Source organism: Puma concolor, chromosome B1 (assembly GCF_028749965.1).
Source record: "Puma concolor isolate L17-30 chromosome B1, mPumCon1.1.hap2, whole genome shotgun sequence".
Lineage (NCBI taxonomy): Eukaryota > Metazoa > Chordata > Mammalia > Carnivora > Felidae > Puma > Puma concolor.
Window position 1 is genome coordinate 80,336,905 of NC_141670.1, and position 26,693 is coordinate 80,363,597.

At 38.9% G+C, this 26,693-nt stretch overlaps 1 protein-coding gene and 1 pseudogene across 4 annotated transcripts in view; both read left to right on the forward strand.

Annotated features, from left to right (window-relative positions):
• PRMT9 (protein arginine methyltransferase 9) overlaps positions 1-26,693 on the forward strand; it is a 95,008-nt gene that overhangs the window by 40,845 nt on the left and 27,470 nt on the right. Inside the window, exons 1-4 of one of the 4 annotated variants that reach the window (XM_086704132.1) lie at positions 15,893-16,324; positions 18,915-19,063; positions 23,667-23,903; positions 24,768-24,935. In XM_086704132.1, coding sequence (XP_086560258.1) covers positions 16,136-16,324; positions 18,915-19,063; positions 23,667-23,903; positions 24,768-24,935 — 743 coding nt within the window. In that variant the 5' untranslated portion in view covers positions 15,893-16,135. Of the gene's footprint in view, positions 1-15,892; positions 16,325-16,873; positions 17,252-18,914; positions 19,064-23,666; positions 23,904-24,767; positions 24,936-26,693 lie in introns of those variants that run through there. The other 3 variants (XM_025922010.2, XM_086704134.1, XM_086704133.1) reach the window with 3 other exon arrangements.
• LOC112858845 (large ribosomal subunit protein eL42-like) lies at positions 2,898-3,520 on the forward strand (annotated as a pseudogene).

Sequence of the window (26,693 nt, forward strand, 5' to 3'; positions counted from 1 at the left end):
CGATCTCGCGGTCCGTGAGTTCGAGCCCCGCGTCAGACTCTGGGCTGATGGCTCAGAGCGTGGAGCCTGTTTCCAATTCTGTGTCTCCCTCTCTCTCTGCCCCTCCCCCGTTCATGCTCTGTCTCTCTCTGTCCCAAAAATAAAATAAACCTTGAAAAAAAAAATTAAAAAAAAAAAAAAAAGAAAAAGGACTGTTTTCCAAAATATACAAAGAGTTCTTACAACTCAACAATAAGAAAACCAATGACCCAATTAAAAAAAAATGGCAAAAGATATACGAACAGACACCTCAGCAAAAGAGATATACCAGATGTCAAATAAGCATATGAAAAGATGCTCCTCATCATACGTCAAAAGGGAATTTCAAATTAAAACAGCAATGAAATACCACTGCACATTTATTAGAACAGCCAAAATTCAAAATGCTTACAATACCAAATGTTGGTGAAGATGTGGAGCAACAGGAATTTCATTCATTGCTGCAGGGTATGAGAAATGGTACAGTCACTTCGGAAGACTGGAGGCTGCTTAAAAACCAAACATGGTCTTAACATAAAATCTGGCAATCATGTTCTTTGGTACTTATCCAAAGGAGTTGAAAACCTATGTTCACACAAAAATTTGCATTCAGATGTTTATATCAGCTTTATTTGTAATTGCCAAAATTTGATGTCCTTTAGTAGGTGAACAGATAAACTGTGGTACATCCAGAAAATAGAATATTGTTCAGCTCTAAAAACAAATGAGTTATCAAGTCATGAAAAGGTATAGAGGAACCTTTTATATATATGAGTAAGTGAAAGAAGTTAATCTGAAAAGGCTACATACTATGATTCCAACTATATGGCATTCTGGAAAAGGCAAAACTATGGAGACAGTAAAAAGACAAGTGGTTACCAGAGGTCAGAGGGGAAAGAAGGGATGAACAGGCAGAGCACAGAAATTTTTTAGGGTGGGGCACCTGGCTGCATCAGTCAGTGGAGCATGCAACTCTTGATCTCAGCATTGGGAGTTGGAGCTCTACACTGGGTGTAGAGATTACTTAAAACTTTAAAAAAAAAATTTTTTTTTAGGGCAGTGAAACTATTCTGTATGATATTATAATGGAAGATATATGTCATTAAACATGTGTCAAAAGTCATAGAATGTACAACACCAGGAATTAACCTTAATGTAAATATAGACTTTGGGTGATAATGATTATATTAACTCTCCATTCCCTAGGATTTGTTGATATTATCATTTATTGTAGTTGTTATTTTTTGTTTAGTGACTTTCTTTTCTAATTTTTTTAAATTTTATTTTTAAGTAATCTCTACACCCAACACTCAAACTTACAACCCAGAGATCAAGAGTTGCATGCCCTATCAACTGAATTAGCCAGGCACCTGTTTAGTGACTTTTCTGAACTAATTCTGCAGTCTGTTCTTTGTTGTATGTAGCCCCTGAAGTATCTGTTATGGTAGCTTAGTGGTCACCTAATGATTGGCCACAGATTTTCTTAAATACTTGGAACCAAAAGATATCCCAGTCTTTGGAGAGAACCTATGTATATTTGTTGTGGCATGCATTCAACATTCACCAGTCACTTTACAACTCTGCCTTAGCCATCACTTCCTTCTTTCTTAGAACCTCAAAGTCAGGAGGGAGTGAGTTTAGGGCTTTCTTGAATCTTTCCTGAGCATCCACACTTCCCTGAGCATGCATTTAGCCTTTTAGATTTTCAGCTTTGTAAGCTTACAGGACACTCATAGCCCAGCCTTTCTGATTAATCTATTATTTACCCCAGCTATTATCTATCACAGCAGGAGCAGCAACCTAAGACATTATACTGTAAATGTTTTCAATAAATGCCCTGTGGGAAGGAGCTTTAGCCTGAGGCTAGTTTGGAGTTAAGCAAAATAAAGACAAGCCTATATTTGAGGCAGCCAACAGACAGTTTAGAACAAATACAGTTGACCCTTGAACAACATGGGGGTTAGGGATGGTGAACCCCTCCATCTCCCCCTGTTGGGAATCCAGTTATAACTTTTGATTCCCCCAAAACGTAACTACTAATAGCCTACTACTGGTGACCATAAGCCTTACCAGTAACATAAACAGTCAATTAACCCATATTTTGTATATGTATTATATACTATATTCTTACAACAAAGTAAGTAAAAAAAAAAATTAAGAAAATCATAATGAAGGGGTGCCTGAGTGGCTCAGTTGGTTGAGCGTCTGACTTCAGCTGAGGTCATGATCTGCGGTTCTTGAGTTCAAGACCTGCATCAGGCTTGCTGCTGTCAGCCTGTCAGTGCAGAGCCCCCTTTGGATCCTCTGTCCCCACCACCACTCTGCCCCTCTCCTGCTCACACTGTCTTTCTCAAAAAATAAATAAAACTTAAAAAAAGAAAAAATCATAATGAGAATACATTTATACTGTACTGTATTTATTGAAAAAAAAAATGTGCATGTAAGTGGTCCCATGCAGTTCAAGCCTATATTGTTCAAGGGTGAACAGCAATGAATTACAATTCTTTGCTTATGAGGTATGTTTTGCTCCCTCTGGTATCAGGAATGCAGACTGTTATTTTTACAGCTACCACTGATCTGAGGAGCAAGGGATGGGGCTGGCATAGGTTAAAACACCATAAATTTTATAGTTCTTTAATAAAAAACAGCCATTTCTCCTGAGTATTTGACAAGTTGCTACAGGCCTTTCGCTAATTTCCAAAATTACAAAAAAGTTGATTCTGACATTTTTGCCCATTTTTCATTTCCTTTATGGCGGGGGGTGACATTTGGAGTATACTACTGTGCTATTTTCACTGATATCACCTCAGGTCATTTTTAACCCCGATAGTAGCTAGTCAAGGACTAAACACAACGTGGGTGACTAATACATCTTTTAGATCTTTTTGAGATTTAACTGATCAGAAAGTTCAGTTTTGTGTCCAGAAGTCAGTTCTTTATAGAATTTCTATCTTTCAGCATCTTGAAAAATCCAAGTTTATGGTGGCTGTGCAGTAAGTACTTGTCCAAAAATAGGCTGTACAGGTGTTCTAGGCAAGATCAAATCCTGATAAATTTCACCTCTAAGATGATCTTCAATTTTCAGATTCTTAAATTCTAAATAGTTAACTTACTTTCTATGCTGATAGTGCTCTTACAAACATGGTGAACATTCCTAAAACCTGCGGACTTTCTGCAAGAAGTGTGGCAAGGACCAACCTTACAAGAAAGTACAAGAAAAGCAAATATTCTCTTTATGCCCAGGGAAAGTGGCATTATGACAGGAAGCAGAGTGGCTTTCGTGGGCAGACTAAGCTCATTTTCCAGAAAAAATCTAAAACTACAAAGAAGATTGTGCTGAGGCTTGAACGTGTTGAGCCCAACTACAGGTCTAAGAGAATGCTGGTTATGAAGAGATGCAAACATTTTGAACTGGGAGGAGATAAGAAGAGAAAGGGCCAAATGATTCAGTTCGAGGCCTCATATTTTGCTACATTATGAAGACAATAAAATCTTGAGGTTATGTTAAAAAATAGTGAATGCAAATTCTCAGAAATGATTTACACCAACCCAAGTCAGTAAAAAAAAACCCCTTAATTTATAAATCATAGTATCAATTTGTTATTTCATAATACAAACTATTTCTGGCAAGATAACCAACATCAGTCCATTTTTTTTTTGGGCGGGGGGGGGGGGGGGGTAGGGGGCACAGTTTCCCAGTATATTAGTGCCCTTGGAAGAAACCAGGACAAAGAATTGCTTGGTGAGCATAGTGTAGAATAATGTAGTTGGGTGTTCTTGTAAAATATTTCTTCTAGACAGGGTATCAGAGAGAACTTCCATCCCTAACTCTGATCCTCATTTGTGAAATGTTAATTACAGTACCTGCCTAAAAGTATTTGTGTTAGGATTAATGAAATTACACACATCCATGAACCATGATATCACTACAAATGACAAAAACCAATTCCATTTTACCTTAGACAAAAAGAAAAACGTCATAATTTACAGAACCCAAGGAATGGATGGACAACCAAACCATAGAAAGAGCAGAGATGCCATAACTTTCTCCCCATCCTTGTTTAACTTTATTCTGTGTGTCAACTCTGTTCCCTGCCACTACAGCCTGGTTTTCTTCACTTGTTGAAGAATATGGTCACTGACAACTCCTCCTACGCACTACATTTTATAATGTGGCTACTGGAGATTCTTTTTTAAAATTTTTTTCTCAATTCTTGTTAGAAAGTAGAAGGGTTCTGTTTGAATTAGTTATATGCTCAACTCTGACGAAATCAATTGTGGCCAAAAAACTGGGAATATGTAAGAACATGGGCATTTTCCCACAAAAGCCACAATGTTTAAGCTGACAGAGGAATAATGTGGCCAATTGTATTATTAACTTATTTGCTGCTCCCTTTCCATGTATATGTATATGTGACTTGAAGTGTCCCTTTCCTTGTTAAGAGTATATATCCCCAATCCATCAAGGTTGAGCTTAGTCATATGATATCTTCTAGCCAATGAAGTGAAAGGACATGACATACAACACACTTGTGCAGAAGCTTTAAGAAGTATTGTGATTTTGGGGCACCTGGGTGGCTCAGTCAGTTGGGCGTCCAACTTCGGCTCAGGTCATGATCTCACGGTTTGTGAGTTCGAGCCCTGCGTCGGGTTCTATGCGGACAGCTGAGAGCCTGAAGCCTGCTTCAGATTCTGTGTCTCTCCATCTCTCGGCCCCTCCCCTGTTCATGCTCTGTGTCTCTCTGTCTCTCAAAAATAAATAAACGTTAAAAAAAATAAAAAAAAAAAAAGAAGTATTGTGATTTTAGGGGTGCCTGGCTGGCTCAGTCATAAGGGTGTGCGACTCTTGGTCTCAGAGTCATGATTTCAAGCCCCACCTTGGGCCTAGAGATTAAACAAACAAACAAACAAGCAAACAAACTTAAAAAAAAAAAAAGAAGAGGGGCGCCTGGGTGGCGCAGTCGGTTAAGCGTCCGACTTCAGCCAGGTCACGATCTCTCGGTCCGTGAGTTCGAGCCCCGCGTCAGGCTCTGGGCTGATGGCTCAGAGCCTGGAGCCTGTTTCCGATTCTGTGTCTCCCTCTCTCTCTGCCCCTCCCCCATTCATGCTCTGTCTCTCTCTGTCCCAAAATAAATAAACGTTGAAAAAAAAAAAAAGAAGAGGCATTGTGATTTAATAGCAGCTTTCCCCCATCCCTGCCATGAGAATGGGCAGGTCTTCTTCAGCCTGGAATCAGGATGAGACAAGACATGGTGCACAGCAGAGTCTTCTAAAAGCCTGAAGCAACACTGTAGGCAACTTATGATCTATACGTAATATAAGCAAGGAGGTACTTTGTTTTGTAAACCACAACTCCCAGTTGTTTGTTATATAGCATAACTCAGTGAAAGTCGACAAGTATAAGCAGTTCCCAGAAAAAGAGAGGGGAGATGCTGGCTGGTGAAATATTAAATCACTTAAACATTAAGTTACTTAATGCATTCAATAGACTTCCCTGGAGAAACACCAATAAATTCCAACTTTCCAACTCTCACTTTCAGTAAGTTACAAAAACTCCTCATAAAGATGAATTATAATATAGCTTCCTGCTACTATCTGAAAGCAGAATGTTCCTATGAAAGCTGTGTAAGCTGAAATGGCATAAACTGAAGAATATTCCCCGTTTTCCAAAAGTCTGTGTTCCATCACTTTGCTTTTAGAAAAGACCTACATTAGTACCTATTTTCACAAACCAAAAGAAATCTGAAGAGGAGTTTATACCAATATGTTGAGAAAAATATGCCATTCATATTCCTTATATTTATCTATTCTATATGCTATTGGCCCAATTGGATTTGGGAAAGACTCTGGTATTATTTATAAACCATTCCTTCGAATAGTGCTTGTCTAAAAAACAATACATCTTACCCAGGATTTTATTTTCCTTCACTATTAATTTCAGAGGATTCTCCCAATCAGAGTCTTGGCTGTTCTCTTCTCATTCAACATTTTTATTTGGGCACTTCTACCCTCTGCACACTTTCCATGTAGAATAATAACCACTTACATAACTCAACCTACCAGTAGAATTAAAACCTCCAAATATAATTCTAGACCAGATCTTGCTTGTGAGCTCTAAATACAGTTTCTTACCTTGTCACTGGACATCTTCACTTGATACTGATTGATATCTCACATACAGCCATTAAACTCATGTCTTTTTCTTCAATTCTGGTTGTTGTTGTTGTTGTTGTTGTTGTTGTTGTTATTGTTGCCTGAACTGCCTATCCTGGTTACCAGCACCATCATGTATCCAAGTCCCTATAGCTAAAAAGTTTTGGCATTCTCCCCTTTCCTTATGTCTTTGGTACTCCTATCATATAACTGTTTCAAGTTGATTAGATTCTGTTCTCTACACATCTTCCAAATCATCCTTTCTCTGATCTTCCTACTATTGCCCTTAGCTTAGTTTACCACATATTTAATTGCTTTTTAAGTTCTAGTCACTATCTGAATGCTGGAGATAAGGAATGAATAAAGGTATACTTCCTAAGGCCTAGAACTCACTTTTTAGTCAGAAAGACAAACATATCATTTCACTTATATAATTGGGTAAGTGCTAAGATAGAGTTATAGATGGGAGATCATAAGAAATCAAAGAAATATAGGGGAGGGACCAAGATGGCGGAGTAGCATGGAAGTTTTTTGCGTCTCTCATCCCTGAAATACAGCTAGATCAACACCAAACCATCTTGTACACCTAGAAAATTGATCTGAGGATCAACTCAACAATCTACATAACTTGAACCACAGAAGTCAGCAGGTACACGGCATGGAGAAGTGAACTGGGAAAGAGAGAAGCTGCAGAGGGTAAAGAGCTGTTTTTGCTTTTAGAGAGAGGATGGAGACAGGGGGTAGAGTACTGGAAAGGCATTTTCCCCTACCCCAAAAGCGGCTGGAGAGAAACAGAAAGACTGAAAACACCCTAAGAGAATTAACAAGGGAGAAAGAAGAGGGTTTGGATACCATTAAGACTATGAACAGGGGAGTGCAGAGTCTGAAACTCTGCAGCTCGATACGTGGTGGAGCTCTGGTGGGAAGGGCGAATCCCCAGGAGCAGAAAGTGAGGTCCAAGGGCCACACGGGGAGGCAGTTCCCTCCTGGGAGGACATTTGTGTGTGGCCTCCCCACAGGCAAAGGTCCCAGAGGACCCCGGAGAACGGCCCAGAGCAAACGGAGAATGTTTGCTGGTGTTGGAACAAGGACATTAAGAAATGGTGAAGCCAGACACCAGATGTATATTGCAATTTACCATAATCCCTGAAAGGCCTCTGCTATGCAATTGCATGAAACTTTTCTGGGGTGGACTGGCACCTGGCCCCAGTCTGGGCATCTTCAGTGGTGCAGTCATGTGAATATTCCTGGGGTGGGCCAGCCCCGGATATTGTTTGGCAAGACCCTCCTCCAGAGGGTCTGAGCAGGTTAAAGCCACAGGGCCTCAAAAGTGAGGAGTTTGGAAACATAGCCCCATCTGAGATAAAACTCAGGAGGAGGTGCCACCTGGCAGGCTGACGACTTGGTTACTAACAGGGTAGAAGTGGGGAGTGGATGAAAGCCAGAGACAAAGGAGGGGTGCTTGATTGCTGGTTGGCAAGAGCACAGAATTCTGATACCAGACACTGGGTAGCTGGGTGACACCATTTTCACCTCTCTCATGCATATGCATACATGCATACATGTGCCACAAGATACAGCCCCGGTAAACAAAGCAGGGCCATCTAATGGAGAATGGAGTCATTACACCAAGCCCCATCCAACCGGACCAACCATGCTCTAGAGGAACACCACAAGTCTCTCTGCCTGCTTAGTTTACAAAGTGCTTCATAGTTTGACATCTAGGGGAAACTGGATGTAATTTCAATCATATTCCATTCCATTCATCAGTCCATCTATTCAATTGTTTTCTTTTTCTTTTCCTTTCTTATTGTTGAATACAGAGGAGAAAAAATATTTTTATTTTCCTTTTTAATAAAAAAGATTAGTGAATTTTTTCAACAATATTTTTTACTTTTTTGAAAATTTTATTCTATTTTACTTTCATTTCATTTTATTCTATTTTATTGTATTCATTTAATAAATTTTTTTTTAATGTTTATTTTTGAGAGAGAGTGCAAGCAGGGGAGGGGCAGAGAGAGAGGGAGACACAGAATCCAAAGCAGGCTCCAGGCTCTGAGTTGTCAGCACAGAGCGCGAAATGGGGCTCAAGCCCACAAGCTGTGAGATCATGACCTGAGCCAAAGTCTGTCACTTAACCAACTGAGCCACCCAGGCACCCCTATTGTAGTCATTTTTTAAAAATTTTCAAATGTTTTTTTCTTTTCTTTTCTTTTCTTTTCTTTCCCTTTTCCTTCTATTCTATCAAGCTTTTTTCAACAATCAGATGATAACACACCTAGGATCTAGCATCCTTTAGCTGATTTTTTTGTTCTTTTTAAGTTTAATTTTATTATTTTTCTTCCTCCAAAATGACAATACAAAGGAATTCACCCCAAAAGAAAGAACAGAAAGAAATGACAGCCAGGGACCTAATCAACAGAGATACAAGCAAGATGTCTGAATCAGAATTTAGAATCATGATAATAATAATACTAGCTGGGGTTGGAAAATAAAATAGAATCTCTTTCTGTGGATATAAAGGAAGTAAAATTTAGGCAGGACAAAATTAAAAATGCCATAACTGAGCTGCAATTTTGAATGGATGCCACAGTGGCAAGGATGGATGAAGCAGAGCAGCCAATCAGCGATACAGAGGACAAACTTATGTAGAAAAATGAAGCAGAAAAAAAGAGGGAGACTAAGGCACAAGAGCACGATATAACAATTAGAAAACTCTGTGACTCATTAAAAAGGAATAATATCCAAATCATAGGGGTCCCAGAAAATGAAGAGAGAGAAAAAGGGGTAGAAAGTTTATGTGAGCAAATCATAGTGGAAAACTTTCCCAACTGGGGAAAGACACAGACATCAAAATCCAGGAAGCACAGAGGACTCCCATTAGATTAAACAAAAACCGACCATCAGCGAGGCATATCATAGTCAAATTCACAAAATATACAGACAAAGAGAGAATCATGAAAGCAGCAAAGGAAAAAAAAGTCCTTAACCTACAAGGGAAGACAGATCAGGTTTGCAACAGACCTATCCACAGAAACTTGGCAGGCCAAAAAGGAGTAGCAGGATGTATTCAACTTGCTGATTCAGAAAAAATATGCAGCCAAGAATTCTTTATCCAGCAAGGCTGTCATTGAAAATAGAAAGAGAGATGAAAAGTTTCCCAAACAAAAACTAAAGGAATTTGTGACCACTAAACCAGCGCTGCCAGAAATTTTAAGGGGGACTCTCTGAGGGGAGAAAAGATGAAACAAAACAAAAAAGTAACAAAGCAACAAAGACTAGAAAGGACTGGAGAACACCACCAGAGACTCCAACTCTGCAGGCAACACAATGGCAATAAATTTGTATCTTTCAGTACTCACTCTAAATATCAATGGACTAAATGCTCCAATCAAAATACATAGAGTAACAGGATGGATGAGAAAACAAGATCCATCTATATGCTGTTTACAAGAGACCCTCTTTAGACCTAAAGACACCTTCAGATTGAAAGGAAGGGGATGGAGAACCATCTATCATGCTAATGGTTGCCAAAAGAAAGCCAGACTAGCCATACTTATATCAGACAGTCTAGATTTTAAAATAAAGACTGTAACAAGTGATGAAGAAGGGCATTATATCATAATTAAGGGGTCTATCCACCAAGAAGACCTAACAATTTTAAACATCTATGCCCCAAATGTGGAGAATCCAAATATATAAACCAATTAGTCACAAACATACAGGAACTCATTGATAATAATACCATGATAGTAGGGGGCTTCAACACCCCACTTACAGCAATAGATAGATCATCTAAACCAAAAATCAACAAGGAAACAATGGCTTTGAATGACACACTGGACCAGATGAATCTAACAGATATATTCAGAACATTTCATCCTAAAGCAGCAGAATACACATTCTCCTTGGGTGCACATGGAACATTCTCCAGAATAGATCACATGCTGGGACACAAATCAGCCCTCAACAAGTACAAAAAGATTGGCATCATACTGTGCATATTTTCAGACCACAACGCTATGAAACTCAAAATCAACCACAAGAAAAAAATTGGAAAGACAACAAATAGTTAGAAACTAAAGAACATCCTACTAAAGAATGAATGGCCTAACCAAGGAATTAAAGAGGAAATTAAAAAGTACATGGAAGCCAATGAAAATGATAACACCACAGCCCAAAACCTCTGGGATGCAGCAAAGGCAATCATAAGAGGGAAGTATAGAGCAATCCAGGCCTTCCTAAAGAAGGAAGAAAGGTCTCAGATATACAACCTAAACTTACACTTTAAAGAGCTGGAAAAAGAACAGCAAATAAAACCCAAAACCAGAAGACAGGAAATAATAAAGATTAGAGCAGAAATCAATGCTATCAAAATTAAAAACAACAGAACAGATCAATGAAACCTGAAGCTGGTTCTTTGAAAGAATTAATAAAATTGATAACCCCCTAGCCAGTTTGACCAAAAAGTAAAAGGAAAGGACCAAAATAAATAAAATCAAGAATGAACGAGGAGAGATCACAACCAACACCACAGAAATACAAACAATAATAAGAGAATATTATGAGCAATTATACTGCAATAAATTGGGCAATCTGGAAGAAATGGACAAATTCCTAGAAACATATAAACTACCAAAACTGAAACAAGAAGAAATAGAAAATTTGAGCAGACCCATAACCAGCAAAGAAATTGAGTTAGTAATAAAAAATCTCCCAAAAAACAAGAGTCCAGGGCTAGATGGCTTTCCAAGGGAATTCTACCAAACATTTAAAGAAGACTACTCTCTGTCTCAAAAATAAATAAACGTTAAAAAAAAAAAAATAAAAAAAAAAAAGGGGTGCCTGGATGGCTCAGTCGGTTAAGCGTCCGACTTCGGCTCAGGTCATGATCTCGCGGTCCGTGAGTTCGAGCCCCGCGTCGGGCTCTGTGCTGACTGCTCAGAGCCTAGAGCCTGTTTCGGATTCTGTGTCTCCCTCTTTCTCTGACCCTCCCCCATTCATGCTCTGTCTCCTTCTGTCTCAAAGATAAATAAACATTAAAAAAAAAATTAAAGAAGACTTAACACCTATTCTTTTGAATCTGTTTCAAAAAATAGAAATGGAAGGAAACTTCCAAAATCTTTCTATGAAGCCAGCATTACCTTAATTCCAAAACCAGACAAAGACCCCACTAAAAAGGAGAACTACAGACCAATTTCCCTGATGAACATGGATGTAAAAATCCTCAACAAGATACTAGTCAATGGATCCAACAATACAAGAATTATTCACCACGACCAAGTGGGATTTATACCTGGGATGCAGGGCTGGTTCGATATCCACAAAACAATCAATGTGATGCATCACATTAATAAAAGAAAGGACAATAACTACATGATCCTCTCAATAGATGCAGACAAAGCATTTGACAAAATACACCATTGTTTTTTGTATTTTGCACACAGGGCATAAGAAGGGGGCTATTATAAAATCCTAACTGTAGTAAAGTAAGAAAGATTGAAGAAACTGGGAATATTTAGCAATGAGAATGTATCAATGTAAATTTCAGTGGTCCATGGCTGGTAGTGCACTGTTGATCCAATTATATATTTTTTTTCTCCAACAAGTAATTCAATAGGATTCTATTCTTTATCATATAGCAATCACTTCATTCAAAAGAATAGAGAATCTTCACAAATCTTGTGAAGCCAGAAATAATTGTTCTACTCCCTACATTGCCTTTATACTGCATACCTTAAATACTTTAAGTATATCAGATATAATAGAAGCTTGCACCATACCCCCCCACCCCTACCACATATTTTAGACTCACTCAGAGAACTTTTTATTTATTTATTTATTTATTTTTATTTATTTTTATTTTTTTATATGAAATTTATTGTCAAATTGGTTTCCATACAACACCCAGTGCTCATCCCAAAAGGTGCCCTCCTCAATACCCATCACCTACCCTCTCCTCCCTCCCACCCCCCATCAACCTCAGAGAACTTTTTTTTTTTAATTTTTTTTTTTTAACGTTTTATTTATTTTTGAGACAGAGAGAGACAGAGCATGAACGGGGGAGGGGCAGAGAGAGAGGGAGACACAGAATCGGAAACAGGCTCCAGGCTCTGAGCCATCAGCCCAGAGCCCGACGCGGGGCTCGAACTCACGGACTGCGAGATCGTGACCTGAGCTGAAGTCGGACGCTTAACCGACTGAGCCACCCAGGCGCCCCAACCTCAGAGAACTTTTTAAAAGAATTCATGCCCAGACCCCACCAGGCCAATTAAATCAGTATCTTTAGGTATAAGGCCTAGACACTGTTATTGTTTAAAAGCTCCTCAGATGATTCTAAAATGCACAGCGAGTTCAGAACAAGGCTCCAAACTACAAAATTGTAAAACAAACTAAATCACACAAAAAGATATGAATCTCCACAGAAAGTATAAACATGAGATACTTGTGCCTGGCAAGCTGTTTATCTCTTCTTAATGAACTTCCTGTGAGCCTTTTTTTCCCCGTTAACTTTCAACTTTTGCAAATTGGAAAGTTGACTGAGAGACTTTCAGTTGATTTTGCTTCCTTGTTTGGCATGTGTGGTTTGTGGACAAGCTGCCCAGAACGTGGTCAAAAACAACCACAATTAAACCTGCCTCTGAGTCAGCAGTAGTTTTCTAATCAGTGGGTTTTTCTTAGAACCCTAAAAAGGGTGAACTAGAACACATAAATGGAGGAATCAAATAGACTCTCTAATTCTAAAGATTAGTTTTGGTTGTGAGATGGGAGTGAGAGGAAGGGTATTGTGAACAATGGAGCGATACCTTCAATATATTTTTTTAACGTTTATTTTTGACAGAGAGAGAGAGAGAGAGAGAGACAGAGCATGAGCAGAAAAGGGGCAGAGAGAGTGGGAGACACAGAATCCGAAGCAGGCTCCTGGCTCTGAGCTGTCAGCACAGAAACCTACACCAGGCTCGAACTCACAGACCGCGAGATCTTGACCTGAGCCGAAGTCAGATGCTCAACCGACTGAGCCACCCAGGTGCCCTGATACCTTCAATATTTTTAAAGAAAAACTTAAGGATCAAGAAGTAAAATCTACATTCTATGATTGTTTTGCAACATACTTTTGAGTTTTTTGTAATGGAATATAATGCCTTTTCAAAAGGACTGAAAGAATTACTATAAATACAATTAACCTTCAATAAATATGAAAAATCTAATTCTAAGTCTTAATTAGGAATGAGGTAATAAAAGAAAATAGTAAAATATATTTTATTCCATTTTTCTTCCATGTTAGTCTTGTGAGTTCATTTTTTTCAAATGGCTTACCCTATATAGTGTCTAAGGTATAAACTACAAAGAAATGCAAATAACTTCTGATTTCTCCGTGTAGATAAATCACATCAGAACTCAGTAAACCTTAGTAGCTCACAAAGGTACCTGAAGTATTTTACAAACAGCAGGTAGCATCCCTTGTACTTTTTTAGCAGTGGTCACTGACCACAGGTTGATACTGTAGGTGATGATGCAATAGAAGTTGGCTCCTTTCATTTTTTCTCTGCCTTCTCTTCACTTCCTGCCAAGCCCCTTCATTTCTTAGCCTATATTGGTAACATTTGTCCACCTTAAGCTTCATGTGGTCTAGATGTTTGAGATATGCAGGTTATCTCAATAAACCAACAGATCAAAAAAACAAAACAAGTAAAATAAGACAAAAGAAACCTTGTCCCCGTGGAATAGGAAAGCATGTCCTGAACCACAGATAACCTGTTAAGTAAACTAATTCAGCTGAATGGTGGACTCACAGAGATTATTAGAATGATGAACTCTAAGTGATTCCCCATTGACCCAAATCTCTGCAGAGAAAGCTTGGGAGGTTTCCCTTTGGTTTCTGAAGGGAGATTCCAGCCAATTACATTAGACTCTTAAATGATATGAGTTGCACCATTTCCAATCAAGTGCTTAAAGGTGTTTGTGACATAATTTTCATTTTAATAATCCAGATAAATTTTGGGGCACCTGGGTGGCTCAGTCGATTAAGCGTCCGACTTCAGCTCACGTCATGATCTCGTGTTTCATGGGTTCGAGCCCCGTGTTGGGCTCCGTGCTGACAGCTCGGAGCCTGGAGCCTGGTTCGGATTCTGTGTTTCCCTCTCTCGGTCCCTCTCCCGCTCCCGCTCTCTCTTTCAAAGATAAACAGAAAAATAAAAAATAATCCAGATAAGTTTTAAATAACTCTAAAAGTAAACAATGCCTAGCACTAAATATATCTTATATATAAAATGCTTTTACACATCTCATTATCTCATTTGATGGTTATATCAATCTTATGTCCAAAGTAGGAAATGTAGCTTTGTTTGGCCTTTTTACAAATAATGCTTCTTAAGGAAAGGTTATTGGAGGGGCAGAAAAGGACCAAGTTTGCACTAGAATGTACTTTTTTGTTTTGTATTGTTCAGTGGCCTTTGCATGTTCTACTACATCCTATTGGGACTAGCATTTCAGGCTTGTTAGGGAAAAATCATATAGTTAAATCTTAAATTGCTTAGTACAAAAAGTGGCAATTCAGAAGGGGAAAGAAAAAAGGATGTGAACGATGGGGAAAATCTACAAGTGAAACCTGGTAGTGGAATGTACTTTCCATTAACATTAAAAAAATTTTTTTGAGTCCTTACTCTGAACTAGACTCTGCTAGAGGTAAAGCTTACAAAAATGGTTAAGAACAGTTACTGCCTTTGAGGAACTTTCTGACTGCAGGAGGAGATTATAATCTAGTAACCTGGACTTTGAAGAACTGATTAGGGTTTACAGTGGTAAGTGCTCAGAGGAAGAGTGGTTCAAATAATCAGATCAATAGAGAAGGCAGAAAATGGTAGGAGCCCCCCAAAGTTAGATATGCAAATGGTCTTATTTTTTGTTAAGTAAAATGTTCACTACTGAGATGTTTGAAAATGAGGACAAAAATGACTTCTTTCAGCTGTAATTTCCACGCGCCCCCCCCCCCTTTTAAAGTTTTGAATCCATCCCTTAGGGGCCACACTTGAAGGTAGAACATTTTTTCCTATGTTATTAATATAGCCAGTATACAGTGGTGACCCATCGAACAGTGAAATAAATCCTAAACTAAACAGAGAGCTTGGGTTTGAGTCACGCCTTTCCCACTACCCAGTTTTGTGATACTGGGCAAGTAACTTCTCAGAATGTCGCCTTTGCCGCCTTTAAGATTGTGATTTAGAAGCCCACCTCACGGGGGTTTGTGAGGATGATTTTAAATAACGCCTGTGAAAGCATTTGCTCCACTACATCTAGGGTGCGTTTGTTAACTTTGGGCTTTTTTCAGTCTCGCCATTTTGAGATCTGCGGCATCCCGATCCAAAGATCTTAAACATCACCACAAATGCCTGACCTCCTCACTGCCACCCATGTCCCTCACGGTCGGGTGCAGCTTCGCGCTGACTGCATCTGCAGAGTCGGGTCTTGCAGTCGAAGTCACACACACACACTACACATACACACACACTTCTGACGGCCAGGAAGAAGGGACAGAAAACGCCGGTTTCGGCGCAAGGGAAAGCGAGGCGAGGGAGAGGAAGGCAAGAACCTCAAGACCGTTAAAAGCGCTGCTCTCCGCGCAGGCGCCCCGTCCACCTCGCGCCTCCCTTTCCACGGGGAGGGGGGCGGACCGCGGCGTGCATACGTCAAGCGCACTGACGCTCGCTGGGCGTGCGCCGTGGGCTGGTGTCTGCAGTTTGCCGGGTTGACTCGCAGACCCCGCCTGGCAGGGAGGAGGCGGGGCTTTTGCCTGGCTAAGGTGGGCGCGCACACCCCGGGTCCAGGCATAACTTTACGTTACCGGTTTTCGCGCTCTGTTTAAGTCATTTGGAAGTGTAGCCAACGGGACCGTTTTCTCGTTCCGTTTAGTAAAACATCTTCACTTTGGTTATACAAGCTTAGGTTTCAGGGCGGTGACTCTGTCATGCCGAACTCTCGGCCCAGGCCCCGCCGGGGAGCCCGGAGTGGCGCCGGGGCAGTCGGGCGCGACCGGCTGGTGTCGCGGTCCTTGCAGAGCGCAGAGCACTGCCTGAGCGCCCAGGACTTTGGCACCGCCTATGCCCACTACCTCCTCGTACTCAGCCTGGCGCCGGAGCTGAAAGACGACGTGAAGGTGAGGATGTCCCTTTTTTCACTTGCTGGCAGATCCTGTGTTTTTCCATTGGGAGGGGTGGCTAAGGTTAATGGCTGGTGGTTGCTGTTAATATTTACTATTCATCCTTGACATGTCTTTTGTTCACACCCACAGCCAGCCCATCAAAAAAATCCTCTCTGCTCCATATTTGAAATGTATCCAAAATCTTAACCATTTCTCACCACCTTCTCCTTTACTACCCCTGTTCAAGCCTCAGTCATCTGTCGGCTGTTGGTGTAGGCTCATAACTAGGCTTCCTCCGGCAACCTGTCTCAACACAGCCTGGGTGAGCATTTCATAACAAGTCAGACGATGCCACTTATCTGTTTCAAAACTTCCACCTTACTCAGAATTCTAAAGGCCATATTGCAAATGAGGCCGAGGGTGATCTCCTCCTCCTATATCTAATTCTAGCATGCCCCTGCCTCAGCACCTTTGCACTTGTATGCAGAAGGAATGTCGTGGGTATCTGTAATTGAATAAAGTTGGGAATAAGCTACTATAAAGTAGTCATTTGATTGATGATGCATTAATTTAAGCTTCAGTTACTGGATTGTGATCGTTCTATATGTAATAGATAAGTTTTTCCAAGTTATTTTAGAGTCTAAATTTATAAAAATTATTTAACTAAATTTTGTATTCCGTTTTCAGCCTCAAGCTACTTTGCTTTTTTTCACCTAGCGTTTCTCAACCTCAGCGCTGTTGACTTTTTGGATGGAATGATTCTTTGTTGTGGAGGGCTGTCCTGCGCCATTGTAGAATGTTTACCCGCATTGTTGATATCTATCCACTAGATGTCAGTAACCTCTAGATGGTTGTAGTTAACATAAACTTAGTGTAAATTTCAGGAGCAGCTGGTCCTAAGGAGGAGAAAGTGCTATGTTGAGATACAGTTTGTTCTCATAGGTAGGCAGCAGTAGAATAATAATTGATCAACCCAAGTGCTGTTTCTTTAATTCTTTGTTCCTAAGGTTCCTCCTTTCTAAAACAGTGACAGTATCTTTTTAAATAGATATTTAATGTGTATTAAAAGTATATCTAAACCCTGTATTTGAGTGCCTCGTGTTCAGTAGGGTTCAGAAACTAGTTCTGTTTCCTGTAGAACAAAGTCCATATTCCTTCCTGTGGGCATTTGTGAAAGAGCCATTTCTTTAGTCTTATTTCCTACTACTCACTCTACTCCCTATGCCCACACTTCAGTCACACCAAGTTATAAATTCTCTTATCCATTTCATATCATCCGTACTTTTTTCTCCTGATACTTTAGGTCTTCCTCCATATCCTTTTTTCTTTAGTAAACTCCATCAAGATTCAGTTATAAGTCTCAACTCTTCTGTATAAATCTCTGAAGATGATGTAAACTGTGTTCATGATAAAACTGGAATGACTAAAGCCTTCCCTTTTTTCCACTGTGTTGTAGTATGGAGAATGGCTGGAGAGAAGTGAGATTGGAGCTAGGGTGACAGAGGGAATGCTGTTACTGTAGTCCAGAAAGTATTATAAGGGCCAGACTGTTGTAACAGTGGGTTGGAGAGGAGGTGACATAGTTAAAGATGTTGAGACGGAATTGACTGGGTTTGAAACTAATTGTATTGGAAGTTAAGGTAGCATTATAAGATGACTTAGTCATTTGAGGTTTGGTAGTACCTTAACCTTATATCCTGTGTGAGCGGAATATAATAGGTTCAGTTTAGAGAACCTATTTTTAGGTTCTCTAATTTCTAGTTTCTCTAATTTCTAGTTCTTTAATTTTTAAAAAAAAAAAAAAATTTTTTTTTTCAACGTTTATTTATTTTTGGGACAGAGAGAGACAGAGCATGAACGGGGGAGGGGCAGAGAGAGAGGAGGCACAGAATCGGAAACAGGCTCCAGGCTCTGAGCCATCAGCCCAGAGCCCGACGCGGGGCTCGAACCCACGGACCGCGAGATCGTGACCTGGCTGAAGTCGGACGCTTAACCGACTGCGCCACCCAGGCGCCCCTAGTTCTTTAATTTTTAAAGAACTGTATGTTAAATTTCTTTCTACATGGCTTCTGTGAGGATAGGAATAGGATTTATGTTGTTCATTGCTGTATTTTAGCCCCAGTTCTTTGCATACTGATTGCTCAGGAAATATTTGAGTTGTGCTGAATTTGAGGTGGCTGAGGGTGCAGTCCCTTGTTGAGATGACTAATAGGAAGTCGTGTCTGTGTGTCTGAGATTCAGAAGAGAGGGTCTTGATTGGAGATGTAGATGTAGAACAGGTGATAGAGATGGATGAACAAAGAGAAGAAGGCAAAAACAACTTCTAAAACATAGAAGCCCACAAAAGAGAGGTAGGTGGAGAATCTGATATGATAGAGAGTTTAAAGTGCTCAGATTGTCTAATTCTGCATGTTATTGCCACATAAGTGGTAAAATTCATTTATGCGTTTGTTTATTTAGCAAACTGTGTACTAAAGCTAAACAAAATTTGAAGTGATCAGTCAAGAGTAATTACGTTCTGTTCTCTGTGGAATCATCAACCAGTGTTGTATATTCTTCCATCATTTATATTATTGACTAAATTACTGTTTTCTCTTTTACACAGGAAACTTTTCAGTATACACTGTTCAGATGGGCTGAAGAGCTCGATGCTCTCAATCGAACACAAGACTTACTTGGTTGTTATGAGCAGGCTTTGGAACTGTTTCCTGATGATGAAGTGATTTGCAATAGTATGGGGGAACACCTCTTCAGGTTTGTAGTGATTTCAGTGTTATTTGTTAAGAATTACTCTGTATCAGTCTTGATCAGAGATAAATCACACAGTAATTTGAAAGGGAAAGTTTAATATAAAGAATTATTAACTGTGACAGGAGATCAGAGTAATGAAGGATTGGCTGGTAAAAAATAAAGAGAACTCAGAAGAATATAAGAATCACAAATATAACATGTAATAACAGAGCATTTTTTTATTACACCAACTTTTGTTTCATATAAGAAAACAATTGTGAATGTACCCATAAGAAATGACACAGATAAGGAAAAGTAATAAACATTATACAGAAAAAAGTCAAGATGCTCAGGAACGTATGATTATCGAAAGTGATCCAGATTGAATATTCTGATGTATTCTTCTCAGTCGATGAAAGTGTTTTTATTCCAGCATATAAAGGCAATTGATCTGCAATCAACATTTCTCTTATTTTTTTTAAAAAAAAATTTTTTTTTTTCAACGTTTATTTATTTTTGGGACAGAGAGAGACAGAGCATGAACGGGGGAGGGGCAGAGAGAGAGGGAGACACAGAATTGGAAACAGGCTCCAGGCTCTGAGCCATCAGCCCAGAGCCCGACGCGGGGCTCGAACTCACGGACCGCGAGATCGTGACCTGGCTGAAGTCGGACGCTTAACCGACTGCGCCACCCAGGCGCCCCTCTCTTATTTTAAATATAATTTATTGTCAAGTTAGCTAACATACAGTGTATACAGTGTGCTCTTGGTTTCAGAATTAGATTCCCATGATTCATCACTTACATACAACACCCAGTGCTCATCCCAACAGGTGCCCTCCTCAGTGCCCATCACCCATTGCCTCCTTCCCCCCACCCCCGCCCCATCAATCCTCAGTTTGTTCTCTGTATTTAAGAGTCTCTTAGGGTTTTTCTCCCTCTTTGTTTGAAATTGTTTTTTCCCCTTTCCTTCCCCCATGGTCTTCTGTTAAATTTCTCAAATTCCACATATGACTGAAAACATGTGATATCTGTCTTTCTCTGTCCGACTTACTAACAGAACAGTTTTAACATTAAATCATATACTACACAGCCACTGCCCCTAGGGCTAGGATATAATATTCAAGGAAGAGTTCCCTCCACCTGGCTAAGATTCAGACCTTGTTGGAGAGGACACAGCCATGGGTTGCAGGGTGGCAGTGAAGTCACTCTGATGCCTTGCCAAGGAACTTGTAATTCTGTTTTCTGGATCTTGCTGAAAACTTGCCATTGGAATTTCTGCCTGTTCTTCATAGAAACTGTGTAATTAGGAAAACTGATGAAAACCCAAAATTTTTGTATTGGATTTGTTTTAATAAATCTGGTGTCACTTCTTTGTACAAAGTAAAAGACTTCTTATTTACGAAATGCCATGGTAATGTCCTACTGTATATAGTAAGATAATTTTACATGTTCTAGCAGTTTCCTCTAGTATTACTGCTTTGTTCATCTTGTCATGTTAAGTTTTAGTCAATGAAAAGTTACACATAAGAAATGCCTTTATCCAAGTGTGTTAGTCTCAGAGAGGTAGCTGCTATATGGTTTAATAGTCTTAATCAACATGGCCTGGGAAGTGAAATGAGTACTTCTTTAAGAGATAAATATTTGATAGTTTCTAATTGTAGAGTATGATAATAACCGGGAAAATAAGGCAGATTGTCAACTGACGCTTGTTTGTTCACACTAACAGCTAACCTGATCCTGTTACATAGACTCCCATCTGTATTAATTAGCAACTACTTTTCCTTTAATTTTTTTTTTTTTAACATTTATTCATTTTTGAAGGACAGAGAGAGACAAAGCATGAGCAGGGAAGGGGCAGAGAGAGGGAGACACAGAATCTGAAGCAGGTTCCAGGCTCTGAGCGGTCAGCACAGAGCCTGACGCAGGGCTCAAACTCATGAACTGTGAGATCATGACTTGAGCCGAAGTCGGACACTCAGTCAGTCACCCAGGTGCCCCAACTAATTTTCCTTTAAATGAAATTTAGTTTAAAAGATTTTTTTAAGTTTATTATTTTTTTAAAATTTATTTTGAGAGAGAGAGTCAGGAGGGGGATGGACAGAGACAGAGGGAGAGAGAGAATCCCAAGCAGGCTCTGTGCTGTCAGCACAGGGCTTGAGGTGGGGCTTGAACTCATAAACGGTGAGATCATGACCTGAGCTGAAACCAGGAGTCATTGCTTAACCGACTGAACCACCCAGGTGCCCCATTAATTTCAAAGTTTTTTTAGTTCTTCAGTCCATGAAAGAGGAGTTACTTTATGGGATTCAATTTATTTCCAGGTAATGCACATGTTATTATCATAACATCCTAGAACTTATCTTTAAGGATAAACTCAATTTAACAGAAAATTGGAGCTCTACACACTTTTGACAGATTTTAACTTGGTGACCTGTTGTTGCAGGATATTAGTCTGAGCAGTTACCAATTCGTGAGACAAAAAAAACAAAAAAAACAAAACCATGCTTGTTTGCTTTTAGGAGATATAATTATGCAAAATTTCTAATTTAGACATTGAGATTTCATCAGTTGTGATAGTGTGAATGCGGCTTTTGCTACATAGTTTATCTTTGTTCTCTACAACAGTAGCTCTTAGCTTTTGTCCTACTTTCCTCATCAAAGAGTGGATCACTCACTTCCCACTGAAAGAATCACTGCTCCAGGAGAAAAAGATTTCCAGAGTAAATGATAGCTTCCTTTCCTTTATTCCTTTTGTTTATTAAATGAAATTTGTGTCTGGAATGTCTCAACTTTACAACCTTATGTTAGTCCAGCAGCATCAGATCTAAACAAAACATTTAAGTTCCTAATTGGGAAGGTAATTTTTTTTTCTAGTTAAAAGAAAAGAGGTGGTTTCATAGTTTGTTGATACTGACACATTGTTGAGTCTATCAGTATGAGATATATTTTGAGTGTACTATACATTTTTCAGATTATCGTTACAGTTTAAGAAAACAATGATATATTAAGAATCAAACTTCAGGGAAGCATAAACCCCAAGAAATTATTAGGGGCAGGTGTGGCATTGATTCAATAGATTGTTGATATTTAAAAATTTAAAATATCCATTGCTAGTGTTGTCTCTCACCAAGCAGTGATTACATACAATGTATTTTGTATTGTACTGTGTGCAATGTCAGTTGCAGATTAAGATAGCTCTGTCTAGCAGATACTAATCTTAAACGTTTTTATTTTAACCTAAAACATGAGTGCGTATCATTTGACATAGGGCCATTGCCCATGCAGTTTCCTGTTTGAAATTCCAGAATGTCTTTTTTTATGTAAATCATACATAGAATTAATAATCTGATTTGGTTTCTTTAAAATTGACAGAATGCTTAAAGGTTCTTCTGAAGAAGTATGAGTGTAAAAGGGTTTTACTAGCTCAGTTCTCTTCAGCTTGTGGACTACATACTTGTGCTGGTCCACAAATTATCAGTTAGTGATGGATAAGTATAGAAATTGAGAGGAAGTGTTTAGAAATGTATATAGCAGTTTGACATTGCTGTAATCCCAAGCATGTGATCATGAAACTCACTTCTTGAAAATAATGTGGACCAGTTTGGGTGAAATCTGATGTGTGAGTTGCATACTAATTACGTGCAGTGAGACTGTATTGGTCTACAAATATTAGCTATTTAGAAAAGGGGAGATGAGTTCCTCACCACAGAATGTTTAAGAAGCACTTTTCTAGATAGTTTGGAAGTTTTCTCCCTTTTTATTGATGATTTGCTTACATAAACTTCAGTAGCAGCTTTTTGGGTGATTTGCCTCTGATGTTTTACAAAGCATTTACTAAGTGTCCTCAGAAACAGTGGCTCTCTTTTTGCAGTCATAATTTATTTAGTTTCTGTAATATTTAATTAAAATATGTAATTATAATAACAAATACAACTGGTGTAAACTGGTCTGACAGCAAATACAACCGACTCTTTTATTTTAAATTGTTTTTTAATGTTTATTTGCTTTTGAGAGAGAGAGAGAGAGAGAGAGAGAGAGTGAGCGCAAGGGAGCGGGGAGGGATAGAGAGAGAGGGAGACACAGAATCTGAAGCAACCCCCAGGCTCTGAACTGTCAGCACAGAGCCCAACGTGGGGCTAGAACTGACGGAGTGCAAGATCATGACCTGAGCCGAAGTCAGACACTTAACCTGAGCCACCCAGGTACCCCACAAACACAACCGACTCTTGATAATTCATTCAGTTGCTGAGAGAAAAGGTATGCAGGCACACCAGCGAGGAGCCTACTAGCTATAGACATTGATATGTTTTACACAGGGAATGGTTTTTAGAAAGCAATCGTGTTTTAGTGGGTTGGTTAAATTGAAGAGGACTATGAGAGCTTCTACTATACTTTAGTTACAATAGTAATTTATAGTCTGTCTCCTAGAATGCATAAATACAATAAGGGTTCAGAGAGGAAAGAAGTGATCAAGGATTGCAGTCCTTACAAAAGGAGATGGTGCTTGGGTTGAGTAGGATTTGGGGTACTGGAGAGGGATTCTTAGGCCAGATGAGTGCCATGGATAAAGGCACAGTAATTGCTATCATAATAATTGAATATTTTCTCTGTCATTTTTTACTATAGAATGGGCTTTAGAGATGAAGCAGCTGGGTATTTTCATAAAGCAGTGAAACTAAACCCAGATTTCAATGATGCAAAGGAGAATTTTTATCGTGTTGCAAACTGGTTGGTGGAACGCTGGCACTTTATCATGCTTAATGACACCAAACGGAATACAATTTATAATGCAGCAATCCAGGATGCAGTTTGTTTGGGGTCCAAGAGTGTTTTGGACATTGGAGCAGGAACTGGAATACTAAGGTTTGTCGTAATTATGCTTTAATTATATACACATATACACCAAGGTAAATTAAAGCTTTTGCCAAATATGGAAAATTTAACAGTGGAATTGAAACAGAGTTTACTTTATATCTAATAATCTTATGATTATTCATGCAACTACTATTATTGTATTTTTTGCTGTAACTTTAATTTATCAAGAACTGGACATAACTACTAAGGAGAATTTGAGGTTGTGATTGAAATTTTGAATGCCTTTTTAGAGTACTTTTTGCATTAATATTTTGGTTGAATCTAGTTCTCTAAGTTAAAACCTATCGATATTTTTCATGCCAGTTGTATCTTCTTAAAAACATGAATGTCATGATTTATTGTATAGTTTGTTTCTATTTTTTTTTTTAAAGATTTTATTTTTAAGTAATCTCTCCACCCAATCTCTTACAACCCCGAGATCAAGGGTCACGTGCTCCATTGACTGAGCCAGTCAGGTGCCCCTGTATGATTTGTTTCTTAATAAGAATATTGGTTCATTTTGTTTTTTTAATGTTTATTTATTTTTGAGAGACAGAGAGACAGAGTGTAAGCAAGGGAGGGCCAGAGAGAGAGGGAGACACAGAATCCAAAGCAGCTCCAGGCTCTGAGCTGTCAGCACAGAGCCCGATGTGGGGCTCTAACCCATAGACTGTGAGATCATGACCTGAGTCAAAGTCAGATGTTCAATCAGCTGAGCCACCCAGGCACCCCTGGGTCATTTTTTTAATGTGGAATGAATAATGGTTGTATTACAGAATAAAGAAAAACCCCATGTTTAACATTATAATTCCATTAAATTTGAAAAACCATAGTGGATTATTTTTTCTTGATGGGGCACCTTTTTCCTTGCAGCATGTTTGCTAAAAAAGCTGGAGCACACTCAGTATATGCTTGTGAGTTATCCAAGACCATGTATGAACTTGCCTGTGATGTAGTAGCAGCAAACAAGATGGAAGCAGGAATCAAACTCTTACATATGAAGTCACTTGACATAGAGATTCCAAAACACATTCCTGAAAGGTACTATATAATATATATCATTTTAGTTTTTATAATCCACTATTTTATTTAAAAAAATTAAGATATTCACATTTATAGCTTCTAGCCCAAATAAAAATGCTAAAACCCTTATATTGTAAAGATAGCGATATAGGATCATTTAGCATAAGATAATTTTCATAATGTCATATTCTTGATAAAAAATATTTAAAGATCTTGAAAAAATTTTGCGCCAAGCGATTTAACAGATAAACTTGACCTTTAGCAAGTTACCTTACTTTTGTTAATTTCAATATTCTGTTTGTGAAAATGGATAATACTTCCTGTATGGTCAATAACTATTTAAAAGTTATAGTTAAAAATAATACGTGAGTAGATCAAGCTTGATGGACTTCTCACATTTTGTGTTATCCTTGGCTAAAATGAAAGCTTTGGAAGTGTCAGCTGTCCATGTATTTTGGCCTGGGTTCTTCAGATGCTTTGAATATTGTCTCATAAGTCTTGGCTTTTTAGTATGTCATCTTGCTTTGATCTATATCACAAGGCTGATGGCATTTTAGAGCTAGAATGGATTTATATATCATCTGGTCCAACACTATTTTAGAGACAGAGCTTTCTTTATGTAGCACTTGCTTTACTACCTCTCTTGGGTGGTCTGTCTTCTTATCTTAAGTTCAGCTTATATTGAAAGATGACTTTTTTATCATCTGTTGTCATTTGGACTATGATTTTTAAAAGTCTTCTTCGATATGTATAATAGTATTTTTGTATACATAATTCACTTTTTAATGGGCTCTACATTTGTTTGCATGAAAGAAGTCTTACTAGATTGTTGTGGCAGAAATCAGCAGTTTCCTGAATTATCTTAGTCTGCTTGTTGCCCTAACAAGATACCAGAGACTAGGTGGCTTAAACAACAGACTTTTATTTTCTCACAGTTCTGGAGGCTAGAAGTCTGTGATGAAGGGTGCTGGCAAATTTGATTTCTGGTGAGAGCTCCCTTCCTAGCTTGCAGACAGCTGTATTCCTTTCCTTTCCTTCTGTGCATGTGAAGAGACACAGAGAGTGCCTGTGTCTCTTCCGCTTTTATAAGAAAACCAGCCCTGTCACATTAGGGCCCCACCCTTATGACCTCATTTAACCTTAATTACCTCCTAAAGACCCTATCCTTAAATGTAGTCACATTGGGGGTTAGGGCTTCAGCATATGAATTTTGGTGGTCCATAATTCAGTCCATGGTATGAATCAGTTGCTTTAATTTAACCTTCATTTCTCTCATAGATAGTGTGGTAGAAGGACCTACAGCTTTGAATTAGGAGATATGGATTCTAATACTGACTCTGTTATAATTTATTTTGGCCCTGAGCAAATCTAGAGACATCAAGATGTTGGACTAGATGATTGGGATACCTTCAACATTCTATATGTTTGCAGCCTTTAAATATTGAAAATTTTGTGGACTTGTATAATACTGGCTTTAGGCCCTGTAGAGGATACCAAAGTTATTTCAGTCCTCAAGGTGCCCACAATCAAAAGAGGAAGATAAGGAATATTCATGAAGTTTTTCTTTATCTTCTAGCTATATAAATAAATGATACTGGGAATAAGTGCTAAAGAAGTTCAGAGAAGAGAGAAACTATTTTGGTATGTCTTTGAGTGAAATTTTCTAGAAAGAAAGAACAGTCAAAAGATCAGAGCTCTGTGGCTCTTCTGTGATAGTAGGTAGTAGTAGGTGAAGCAAAAAGAAGCAACAAGAGACCTATGAATATATAAGAGGTA